Source organism: Bubalus bubalis, chromosome 4, assembly GCF_019923935.1.
Source record: "Bubalus bubalis isolate 160015118507 breed Murrah chromosome 4, NDDB_SH_1, whole genome shotgun sequence".
Taxonomy (NCBI): domain Eukaryota; kingdom Metazoa; phylum Chordata; class Mammalia; order Artiodactyla; family Bovidae; genus Bubalus; species Bubalus bubalis.
This window is the reverse complement of record NC_059160.1, coordinates 121,022,975-121,036,129: the sequence shown is the minus strand read 5'-3', so window position 1 is coordinate 121,036,129 and position 13,155 is coordinate 121,022,975. Positions and strand designations below refer to the sequence as shown.

At 38.1% G+C, this 13,155-nt stretch overlaps 1 protein-coding gene across 1 annotated transcript in view; it reads left to right on the top strand.

Annotated features, from left to right (window-relative positions):
* Positions 1-13,155, top strand: part of NUP133 (nucleoporin 133) — a 56,905-nt gene that overhangs the window by 38,034 nt on the left and 5,716 nt on the right. Inside the window, exons 20-25 of the mRNA XM_006063055.3 lie at positions 1,703-1,861; positions 2,462-2,597; positions 5,529-5,647; positions 7,051-7,131; positions 8,950-9,014; positions 10,654-10,742. Coding sequence (XP_006063117.2) covers positions 1,703-1,861; positions 2,462-2,597; positions 5,529-5,647; positions 7,051-7,131; positions 8,950-9,014; positions 10,654-10,742 — 649 coding nt within the window. The remainder of the gene's footprint in view (positions 1-1,702; positions 1,862-2,461; positions 2,598-5,528; positions 5,648-7,050; positions 7,132-8,949; positions 9,015-10,653; positions 10,743-13,155) is intronic.

Sequence of the window (13,155 nt, the reverse complement as noted above, 5' to 3'; positions counted from 1 at the left end):
TTTTATATATAAATATTACAGAAGGATTCTTTGATGTTTGAAAAATATGTCAAGACTTTTTATTTCTATTTTTATATTTTCAAAGTACTTAGGTTAGTAATATTGGTAGAGTTCCACAGTTTGAATGGAAGATCTTGGGAGCATAGGATGCTAATGTTAAGAGAGCTCAGATTCCCATTTACCTAAGACTCTTGTTTTCCTTCTTTGACATCATGCTTCCTTTTTTTTTAATGCCTAATTTTTTTTTTTTAAGTTCCCATTATGACACTATCTATGTAAATTTAAGTTGTTCCTTAAAGCCAGTTTATTTAGCCAGTTGATCTTTATATAAAATCTGATTTTTTATAAACATAACATTGTATAAAATTCAGGAAACCACCATAAAGAAAAAAGAAGATAAAAAATCATTCATAATTCTACCACCAGAGAGAACTCTTTTTTAAACATTTGGTTTAGTCTTTTTAATCTATGAAGCATGTTTTATTAACTGCTTATTTCACTTAATACATAACAGACATTTGTCTATATCATTGAATATCACACAACCACATTTTTAATGGTGTTATAGTATTTCATGAACTGGATATAACTTATTTGATCAGTACCTGATTTCTGGACCTGGCTTATCTTGTATTTCATAATAGTGCTAAAGTAAGTACTTTGTGCTTATTGTAATTTTTATTCTTTTTAAGGATTCTTATTCTCTGTTGACATTTTCCATGCATTCTACTTTGTTTCTTTTACTTTTTTTTAAAAAAAGTTTGTTTACTAGTTAAAGTTCTTTTGTGCTAATTCCAAAATGATTGTTCTTAAGTCTGCTTCTGTTATCTACATATTCATAGTTTTCTGCTTCCTAAGTTGTATTTTGGTCTTTGTGTGTGTTAACCATAAAGATGGAAATCAGCACTGGTTTTTCTCCCCTGGAAGGCAGATAAAATGAAAGGCAGATCACTCAATTCATCAAGAATAGAGGTAGGCCAGGGCTTGATTGCTGCTTCTGTTACATTCATTCATTCCAATGAATTAATTGGTTTCAAATATCTATATGGGACTTGTGGTTCCTTGCAGAATTCCCCATTTTGTGGAAACATCTCATAAGTAATGTGTGAGCCTGCAGGACACTTGTCTTCCTTTCCAGCCCAACCTCTTACTCTATTGCAGGATCCAGCAAATGTCCTGGGCATTTGGAGCCTCGCTAAATTCTGATTTATCATGCCAGCCACATGAATGCGTGGCACACGGTTCCACCCTGGAATCTTTAACCCTGGAAGGATGGAGTCCCAGTGGTGTCCAGTAGACCTTCCTGTAATGAGATCTTGCTCATATGTGCTGTCCAGAATGGGAGTCTCCGGCCACAGATGGCCTTTTGAGTACTTGAAATGTGACTGATGTCTTTGAGGAATTGATTTTTACATTTTAGATTAAGTTTAAACAGCTACATGTGAGCAGGGACTACCGTATTGGACAGAGCACATCTAGATTCTGGGTGACGTTGAGCAAGATCCCCATTCTGAATCTGATGTCCTCCTTTGTCAAATGAAGTCATTTGAGGACCCTACAATTAGGAACTTGGTGTTTAAAAACAGGATTTCCATGCTGAAGTCTAAGACCTTTGGGAAAAAAACAATACTTTTTCATCAGAAATATATTTTTTGAAACTGTATTACTAAATATTATTGGATTCTTGCTTTGTTCTTTACAGAATTTTTCAGACTTTCTCTTCCGTTGGTATCTGGAGAAAGGAAAGCGAGGCAAATTATTATCTCAGCCCATTTCTCAGCATGGACAGTTGGCGAATTTTTTACAAGCTCATGAACATCTCAGCTGGTTACACGAAATTAACAGCCAAGAATTAGAAAAGGTAAGGTTTCAGCTATATGGATCAGATTTAGGCAATTTTTAATTTAGTTTTTAGCTAGTTTGTTTTTTTATAGTTAAATATTACATTTTTAAAAAATGTCTTTCTCTCACATAATTTGATTAAAGTATTTTTCATTTATGATGGTATTGCCATTACTTGTTATATCTCAGTTAAAAGAAATGAAGCCTATTGTATTTACAATAAAATAAAGCACAAAAACTTCAACACATAAATAGCAGTCATTGGCCGTTTTTTGTAATGAGTATTTTCTTATAATAGAAATGTTCAAATTATCAGTAAAAACATTAAATAAATTCAAGTTTCTCCTTGACAAGGTGTTGTAGTGAATATATAATTATTATAGAGCAAACGTTTTATACATGTCTCTTTTCCCAGTGACCAGTGTGAGTGGCTGATATTTTATTGTGTGATTACCCTCAAAGTATGCTGCTGATCTGTTTTAAGTTTTCCTAATAGTGACTTGATCTTTCATTGATATAGCTTGAGGGGGGGAACCAAGTTTGGGTTTTACTTAATCATTATTTTAACTTGACTTAGTACTGAGAATGTTACCACAGTTTTCATATTTTGTTATTGTAGGCTCATGCAACACTTCTGGGTTTGGCAAATAGGGAAACTCGTTACTTTGCAAAGAAGAAAACCCTTCTTGGCTTGAGTAAATTGGCTGCATTAGCATCAGACTTTTCAGAAGATACACTGCAAGAAAAAATTGAAGGTAAAAGGCAGTATTTGAACAAGAAGATGTACAAGTCAGTCATGCTGTCAGGGTAACCTTAGAATGCATTCCTGTTATCAGTTGATGGGATCCTTTAGAGACAGGAGCCATCCCCTTTCTAGTCAGTGTTCTTAGACAATTACTCAGTTACATAATTAGGGTTCTCTTTTTATAGAAAAGTAATTTGTGCTTTAAATAAGAATTCCTAAAGAATAAATTCAAATGATTTGGACAGAGTACTCTTATTACACCCTTAGCAAATCATATGCTAAGAACAAACTGCCATGCCAAGAAACCTGACGTTTATTCAGTGGGTTTGCTGTAGGTGGTGGTAATTCTGAAGCTCTTGATTTCGGAATTCAAAAACTGTTCATAGTAGTGAAACTATTCTGTTTCACATTCTGCATATTGTAGACTGAGAAAATGATTGAGAATATTATTTTTGAGAACCAAAGAGAATGGAGGTATAAATATAGAAGGAAGGTGAGGAAGAACCCTATATTATTGCATTTGAATTGCATGTATCACATAGAGTCATGGTTGTTTTCTTAAATGTATTTCTTGGCTGTCTTCCTGAAAAGTCCTAAGAGCAGTATCACCCCTGATAGCATGAATATACCTAATCCCATACTTTGGGGAGGTGTCTCAGCCACGTGGTTCAGGGTGAAGTGTATGTAAATAGGGGTATTGGCGACAGCAGTAGCCTGTCTGGGGTCCAGATTCACATCCCACTGCTGTCACTTTCTTCCTCCAAGGAGTAGATGTAGTGGAAGGAATCTGGACAGAAATTAGACCAATCTTGTTTCACATGTTTTTTCCAACTGACCAGCTTTGTGACCCAGAAAGAAAGTGAAAGTGAAAGTTGCTCAGTTGTGTCGACTCTTTGTGACCCCGTGGACTATACAGTCCTTGGAATTCACCAGGCCAGAATACTGGAGTGGGTAGCCGTCCCCTTCTCTAGGGGATCTTCCCAACCCAGCGATTGAACCCAGGTCTCCCGCATTGCAGGCAGATTCTTTACCAACTGAGCTATGAGGGAAGCCCATAGTAGTGACCCAGGGCACACTACAAAATGCGTAGTTCTAACAGTCAGAGACACTGGGTGTTCCTTGAGAAAAATGTTTTACTTTTTGTAAAATGAGTACTCAAATCATAGGATTAGTATTTAACTTTTATTATTGAAATTATTTTTCACTGTCTTTTATTTTTAAATGCTAATGGTGCCTGTTGTTCTAGAGAAGTGTGTATATGTTTTGCAAGGCTGGTTGGTAGTCTGCAGGGGGAGCCATATTTTAACCTGGCCATCAGACAGAGAGCATATTAATAAAACTAATAAAAGTTTTTTTTTTAATTTATTTTTATTATTTTTGGCTGTGCTGGGTCTTTGTTGCTGCATGCAAGCTTCCTCTAGTTGCAGTGAGTGGGAGCTACTCTCTAATTGCGGTGCCCAGGCTCCTCATTATGGAAGCGTCTTTTGTTGTGGAGCACGGACTCTAGGGTATGCAGGTTCTAGCAGTCATGGTGCACGGGCCCAGCTGCCCTGCAGCATGTGGAATCCTGGACCAAGGATCAAACCCATGTCCCCTGCATTAACAGGTGGACTCCCAACCCTTGGACCAGCAGGGAAGTCCCCAATCAAAACATTTTAACAAGAGGTTTTGCTTCTGGTTTTCCCCCTTACATCTGGTTATTGTTTTGCATTTGATCACTTCTTAGCTTTCGCTTTCTTAGTATAATGAGAATATTTTCAGGCCTCAGTAAGTTCCTGCAGACTATTACCACATTATGTTTAATTGAAGGGAATAGATATTTAAAAGGTAACTTTATATTGCTTATATAAAAATTTCCTTGTGGAAATTTGTAAAGTATAGAAAAATAACAACAAGAAAATAATATAATAATATAATCCCACTACCCTAAGGTGACTGCTGCTGCTGCTGCTAAGTCGCTTCAGTCGTGTCCGACTCTGTGCCACCCCAGAGACGGAAGCCCACCAGGCTCCCCTGTCCCTGGGATTCTCCAGGCAAGAACACTGGAGTGGGCTGCCATTTCCTTCTCCAATGCATGAAAGTGAAAAGTGAAAGGGAAGTCACTCAGTCGCGTCCGACTCTTAGCGACCCCATGGACTACAGCCTACCAGGCTCCTCCATCCATGGGATTTTTCCAGGCCAAGAGTACTAGAGATGACTACTGTTACTTTTTTCTGTATCCTTCCAGTGTGTTTTCTTAGGTATGGAAATTGCACAAAACAATTCCATTTAGTTTTTACAAGATTGGGATCATGTGGAATGATGCCAGTATTTAAATGAGCATATCTGTGCTTTAGTCATTCCATTTTGCTATAACTGCTGTTAGCAAACAGTTCTCAGCCCTTTTTCCGTGCAACCCAGCTTGTTCTCATGGGTGAAGCCAGGTCATGATGGTTTATGCGGACCCAGAGCCTCTGTCAGCTCATCATATCGAGATAAATAACCATTGCTGGGTAATAGGATTGGTGCACAGTCCTCTGGGTGGTGTTCTCCTGGAAAGTTCTCATCATGTCCGTTAGTGAACAAGATTATACGAGACACTCCAATAAGGTAAAAAGAAGTACTTTACAGAATAACCTTAAAACAGACTGAGACACTTCAGCTTTGGGGGGCTTCTGTCTCTGAAATTGCCATCTGCTCTACAGTCACTTCCATCAGGTTTGTTTTCTTAGCTCTTCTCTCTCTGATATTTCTGGTTGCTGGGACAATCCATATGACTTGGATAAGACCATGAGTATTTGTGACATAGTTAGGAATCAAGAATAAGCAAAATTAATAACATTCTCAGATCATTGAATAGTGATGGGATTACCTTCAGGGGTGTTCCTTTTTCTTTTTAAATTTATATTTGTTGATGACAGAGCAAAAGTGAATGTTCATACTGCCCCGTGTTGTCTTCTAGAAATGGCTGAGCAAGAGCGCTTTCTGCTGCACCAGGAGACCCTGCCTGAACAGCTGCTGGCTGAGAAACAGCTGAGTCTCAGTGCCATGCCTGTACTGACCGCATCACAGCTCATCGGCGTATGTGCTTTCACATCCCTACACCGTCTTCGTCTCAGAACAACCTGTGTTTCCTTGGCCCCTTAGTACAGTTTCTCAGAGTAGACATCTTTCCTTTTCCTATTTTCCTGGTCACTGTCCTCAGGAGTCAGGTGTCAGAGCTGCTTAGGAGCAGGATGCCAGTTAGCAGAAAGCGGAGGATCAGCTTCTGCCCCTAGTAGCTCTCTGTTCCTCAAGATGCTTATCCAGGTGACCAGAAGAAATTACTTCCATTGTGCTTTTCTAGTATAAGACAGATATGTATGAAGAGATATAGTTCAGGTTCTTTAAAAAGCAAGATGGTTTAGGAACTGGATTTGCACAGCCTGTAAGTGCCATCCTCATCATTCCTCTGCAACATAGCAGGTTCCTGAGGACATAGCTAGATTAGGAGCTGCAGCCCAGAATAAGGCAGTTTTATTGCGTACAGTTACACCCTTAATTCTGCTTCTCTCTTTTCCTTTCAAGGAAGTATTTCAAATGTAAGAGCAATATCTTGCAGTCACCTTGAGTTTACCCTAATTATGTTACTAAGAAAGCAAGTAATTCAAAAACTTTGGTATTTTAGCCATTATTAGTATTAATAACAGATTTCCTATTGAGCTCACATTGAGCTCACAGCAGCTTCTCCTAATAGAGCATATCTAATTTAAAAACCTGAGGAACTGTTGCCTGTAAGACCATTGTTTTATATACTGGTAAGATGGAAAAGGTTTTACCAACTTTACTCTGATACATTATCAATTTTAATACTGCATTTCAATTTCAAATATATTGACATTGGGGAAGAAAGGTTCAGAAACAAATAAAATATTGTTTTCAAGTGTTGTAACACAATGACAACAAGTGGATACTTTTTTTCTGAAATGGTTTGAATATTGTCTTTGCTGTTAAAGGATTTTATGCATATTTTAAAAAGCAGTGTTATTAATAGGACATTTATGACGTGTTACAGGACATTTATGATTATATAGTTAGCTGTGATCTAACCAACCAGGGATAACCATTGGTAACATACTGGTGTGTTTTCTTGTCTTTTAAGTAAACTGTAGACCAACTGCATGCTTTCTCATCAGTCTCAATGTTTAAAAAACTATTGAATGGGAACATTTCAAAAGCATTATAGCCAACTTTAAAAATGCAAGAGCAATTTACTGATATTCTGAAGCTATATATACAGCAACTTATACAAGTTAATTACTGAATGAACATAGGTGTATTTTAAAAGACAGTTTGTTGTGAGGTCGATGGAGTTTAATTTCGAAATGTGCCACTGTTCTTTGCTATAAACATACCTGTAAATGTGGTAACTTCTCTATAAATCTCTCTAGTCTTGTTTACAGGATGACTTACAATAATTCTCCCTTTGTTTTAACTTGCTACAGCTGTATATCTGTGAAGAAAACAGAAGAGCTAATGAGTATGATTTCAAGAAGGCTTTAGACTTGCTGGAATATATTGATGAGGTATGTAAAGTCACTTGATAATCTCAGGTAAGGATCACAATTTGTGTATAGTTTTCTGAAGAACTGAGTACATCTTGAAAATGTCTTAATTTTAAAAGACTACCTGGTTCAGCTACCTGTAACTCTTTTTTTTTTTTTTTTTTTTTCTGGAACTCCCTTGCCTTTTTTTTTTAATTTATTTATTTTAATTAGAGGCTGATTACTTTACAACCTGTAACTCTTGGAGTACATAAAAGTCTTTAGAAAAGCTGTCAAAAGAGCTCACCTCCTGATAATTCTCACACATTTCCAAGTATCTTTTTCTCTGCAAAAATAAAAATTGCTTTTAAAGGTCCTGACATACTTTTTCTCTTTTATTTAATGAGTCATTGTTAGTTTCTCAAACTAATAGGCTGCTTTATCAATTTATTCTTCATAGTACTCACCCTAAGAGAAGCTATTTCTCAGCCTGCTTTGAAAAAAAAGATTGTAATGATAATTTTGTAGGGTAAATAGTCAACCCTGCAACTGAGAGTAGTTTGGTAGATTATAAAGACATAATATGTTGATTTTTATGTTCAGTTCAGTTCAGTCACTCAGTCGTGTCCGACTCTTTGCGACCCCATGAATTGCACCGTGCCAGGCCTCCCTGTCCATCACCAACTCCCGGAGTTCACCCAAACTCATGTCCATCGAGTTGGCGATGCCATCCAGACATCTCATCCTCTGTCGTCCCCTTCTCCTCCTGCCCCCAATCCCTCCCAGCATCAGAGTCTTTTCCAATGAGTCAACTCTTCGCATGAGGTGGCCAAAGTATTGGAGTTTCAGCTTTAGCATCAGTCCTTCCAAAGAACACCGAGGGTTGATTTACTTTAGAATGGACTGGTTGGATCTCCTTGCAGTCCAAGGGACTCTTAAGAATCTTCTCCAATACCACAGTTCAAAAGCATCAATTCTTCGGCGCTCAGCTTTCTTCACAGTCCAACTTTCACATCCATACATGACCACTGGAAAAACCGTAGCCTTGACTAGATGGACCTTTGTTGGCAAAGTAACATCTCTGCTTTTCAATATGCTCTCTAGGTTGGTCATAACTTTCCTTCCAAGGAGTAAGCGTCTTTTAATTTCATAGCTGCAATCACCATCTGTGATTTTGGAGCCCAAAAAAATAAAGTCTGCCACTGTTTCCACTGTTTCCCCATCTACTTCCTATGAAGTGATGGGACCAGATGCCATGATCTTAGTTTTCTGCATGTTGAGCCTTAAGCCAACTTTTTCACTCTCCTCTTTCACTTTCATCAAGAGGCTTTTTAGTTCCTCTTCACTTTCTGCCATAAGGGTGGTGTCATCTGCATATCTGAGGTTATTGATATTTCTCCCGGCAATCTTGATTCCAGCTTGTGCTTCTTCCAGCCCAGCGTTTCTCTATTTAAAATCTTGACTCTCTCGTGCTTCCTGATAAAATCAGGTTATCTCGGAATAATCGGATACAATTTCACATAAAGTTATTGATATTCTTACTCCCCTGAGTCAACTTTAACATCTTACAGAAAGGGAAATTTGCCAGGCTCCTCTGTCAATGGAATTCTTCAGGCAAGAATAGTGGAGTGAGTAGCTGTTCCCTTCTCCCAGGGATCTTCCTGACCCAAGAATCGAACTGGGGTCTCCTGAATTGCAGGCAATTCTTTACCAGCTTGTCTACCAGGGAAACTCTTAAAATTATAAAGTAAAGCTTAACAATATTTATATAGTATTATGAGCTGACGTAACTAAAATTTAAACATGTATTTTTTAAAACCAGGACTTAATGAAGTTTTTTTTTTTTGTTTTGCTGTGAAGGAGGAAGATGTAAATATAAATGATCTAAAACTGGAAATCCTTTGCAAAGCTCTTCAGAGAGATAAGTAAGTTCCCATAGTGTGAATCTAAGACATGATTTTGGTAAAGGACTCTTTAGGAAGATTATGAGATCATGCATCAATTCATTTTATAACCTAATTGTATTGTAATATATATTATGCAAATGTTAATAGTTTCATTAGTAATCCTAATTTTTTTTTATTCAGTAATTAAGGAATTGCTTAAGGATTTAGGACCACTGGAGTAATGATTCTCTACTTTTGATTTTAAATTTTGCATTGTCAATTTGCACAGAAATATATATGTTCCTTATTTTCTCAGAAGTTGGGCTAGTTCTTCATAGGAAGACTTGAGGCTACTTTTTTTTTTTAATAAGAGATTAGTACAGGTTGAGAATCAATATTGTCTCCTAAGTTACTGAGATCTCTTTTTAACTGTAATCTCCCTGCAGAGAAGGATTTCTGTCCACTGGAATGGTGGTGTTAAGATTCATTGGCAAAGAGAGACTGAGAATATCAGTTGTAGAGATGGATTTTTCCCAGGGAAAGAATTTCTTAAAAAATTTTGGCCACACTGCATAGGATACAGCATGTTAGTTCCCCAAGCAGGACTCGAACCCACGCTCCCTGCAGTGAAAGTGCGGAATTTTAACTATTGGACCGCCAGGGCAAGTCCATACTTTTTTAAAAAAAAATTTTTGGCCCAGAAAATAGTTTTAAAGAGAGCATGACTTGAGTGCTAAAGGCCTTCTCTACTCAATTTTCCTTAATGTGGCTTTGAGAAATTGCAGTGGAACTATTTTTACTAAAGCATTTCTTTCGGTGATCACTCATAGATAGTTTAAATTGTTATCAGATATGGTCTTGGAGGTCATTCTCTGAAGCATCTAGCTCTGCCTGTTGGGTTCTCCTTCCCAGTTGTAAGAAGCATACTATGTCATTTGACTGGAATTCCTTGTCTTGGCTTCAAAGTATGAGGGATGTGGCCACTGATTACTACAGAGCATGGTTCTGTGGGTTTGTATTTCAGTAGCAGATAATCTCAACCAGATAAAGAAAATTTAGGTTCCATCAGACACTGGTTGCCATTTTATGAAAAACAGAATATATTATAATATATTTAAACTACGTTTAAACTATTGCCTGTGCTCGGAAAGGTCATACTTTGGGGTCATTACTAGGTTTGTTACTTACTTACAAAATTTTCTTGGGAAAAATACCTTACTACTTGGTTTGAACATTAAATGCATACTACCTGGCTGTAGCATCTTATATCTAATATAGAGACTCTGGGTATATCTAATTTGAAGCTCCTTTATTTAAGCAGTTTTCAATAGTGTCACAAAATTCAAGATTCTTTACCCCCTGTTGTTCTGCTGTTGTTTAGTCGCTAAGTTGTGTCTGACTCTTTTGCAACCCCATGAACTGTAACTCACCAAGCTCCTCTGTCCATGGGATTTCCCAGGCAAGAATACTAGAGTGGGTAGCCATTTCCTTCTCCGCAGCATCTTACCAACCCAGGGACTGAACCAAAGTATCCTGCATTAGAGGCAGATTCTTTACCTCTAAGCCACCAGGGAAGCCCACTACAAATACCAAAACAAATCCACAATAGAAAATAAGTCATTTATTTCAGATTATGGCCATGGTTTCATTTTCTCCTCACAGTGGTTTTGTTTTTTAGCTGGTCCAGTTCGGATGGTAAAGATGATCCAATTGAAGTATCTAAAGACAGTATATTTGTGAAAATCTTACAGAAACTTTTAAAAGATGGTAAGTGGTTGGTTAATATTGGAAATTACAGTGTCACTCCTTGGTTTGAACTCTTAGAATAATGGAGATTTGCCTAGGTATCAAATACCAGAAGGCTAAAATTAAATGGTATTGTACTTAGATTTGTTTAAAATAAAGGGAGGGAGCTGTGTCATGGCGGAGTTGCCATCTGCTTGGCCAGTTAACTCTTGTGAAGGTTGAAAATCTGAAATGCAATTTTTGTGGTGTGTCCTATACTAAACTGGCCATACCATGCTTGAGAACAAACCACAAAATATTCTACCAGTTCATTTTGGATATTAAAATTAGTTTTAAGGACAAAATAAAAGGAAACAAGGGAGTATGTTTTGTATATGTTTTGTTCCTGAGACAGAGAACAAACTTGTATTTCCTGATCAAGATCCAAATAAGTAAAGAGGCTTTTATGGTTAAATGTTTGTTATGAAGGGAGATGAGGTAGAGGACACTTAACTTTTACTTCCTTTCATGTAACTAATATATAGAGAATGTTAGACTAGAGATGAGAGATTTTGTGCATTTTATACACAAAGGTGTGATCATTCACACTCACCTAGAGTCGGACATCCTGGAATGTGAAGTCAGGTGGGCCTTAGGAAGCATCACTACAAACAAAGCTAGTGGAGGTGATGGAATTCCAGTTGAGCTATTTCAAATCCTAAAAGATGATGCTGTGAAAGTGCTGCACTCAATATGTCAGCAAATTTGGCAAACTCAGCAGTGGCCACAGGACTAGAAAAGGTCAGTTTTCATTCCAATCCCAAAGAAAGGTAATGCCAAAGATTGTTCACACTACTGCACAGTTGCACTCATCTCACACACTAGTAAAGTAATGCTCAAAATTCTCCAAGCCAGGCTTCAGCAATAACCAGACCACCTGACCTGTCTCTTGAGAAACCAGTATGCAGGTCAGGAAGCAACAGTTAGAACTGGACATGGAACAACAGACTGGTTCCAAATAGGAAAAGGAGTACATCAAGGCTGTGTATTGTCACCCCGCTTATTTAACTTCTGTGCAGAGTACACCATGAGAAATGCTGGGCTGGAAGAAACACAAGCTGGAATCAAGATTGCCAGGAGAAATATCAATAACCTCAGATATGCAGATGACACCACCCTTATGGCAGAAAGTGAGGAAGAACTAAGAGCCTCTTGATGAAAGTGAAAGAGTGAAAAAGTTGGCTTAAAGTTCAACATTCAGAAAACTAAGATCATGGCATCCGGTCCCATCACTTCATGGCAAATAGATGGGGAAACAGTGGAAACAGTGTCAGACTTTATTTTTGGGGGGCTCCAAAATCACTGCAGATGGTGATTGTAGCCATGAAATTAAAAGACGCTTGCTCTTTGGAAGGAAAATTATGACCAACCTAGACAGCATATTAAAAAGTAGAGACATTACTTTGCCAAGAAAGGTCTGTCTAGTCAAGGCTATGGTTTTTCCAGTAGTCATGTATGGATGTGAGAGTTGGACTGTAAAGAAAGCTGAATACAGAAGAATTTAAGCTTTTGAACTGTGGTGTTGGAGAAGACTCTTGAGAGTCCCTTGGACTGCAAGGAGATCCAACCAGTCCATCCTAAAGGAGATCAGTCCTGGGTGTTCATTGGAGGGACTGATGCTGAAGCTGAAACTCCAATACTTTGGCCACCTGATGCTTAGAGCTGACTCATTTGAAAAGACTCTGATGCTGGGAAAGATTGAGGGCAGGAGGAGAAGGGGACAACAGAGGATGAGATGGTTAAATGGCATCACTGACTCAATGGACATGGGTTTGGGTGGACTCCAGGAGTTGGTGATGGATAGGGAGGCCTGGCGTGCTGCGGTTCATGGGGTCGCAAAGAGTCAGACACGACTGAGGGACTGAACTGAACTGAATACACGAAGACAAGTATAACTCATTTATTATAGAATTATTAAATCAAAAAGATGATGTTAAATCCAGGCAGTGTGCAAAATAGGCTAACCCGTATTTACCAATCTTTTAAGATATAAGGACACTCTCTTTAAAACCACCTGGAATAAAGTACACAGTGACAGAAACTGTTGTAAACTCAGCAGCCCTTCTAGATGGATGTGAATTTTATTCACAATGCTGACATTTGCATACAGTTGGAAATGTTCCATACCTACGTCTGCAGGACACATTATTTGATCTGTATAAGACATGCCCAGCCCAGTGCCTGGTAGATAGTAGTCACTCATTAAACTTTTGTTCTTTGAAAGGCTAGAATTATTTTACAGATTCACATTCACAGTTCTTCTGTAGTAGATTGCACTCTGCGGTCCTCTGCTTGAGAATCCCTGGTTTAACTGAAATGATGAGGGCCTCAGAGGAGAACCATGGAGCTCACCACACCAGCCAACATGTGAGTGAGGTGAAAGAGCAGTGACCTC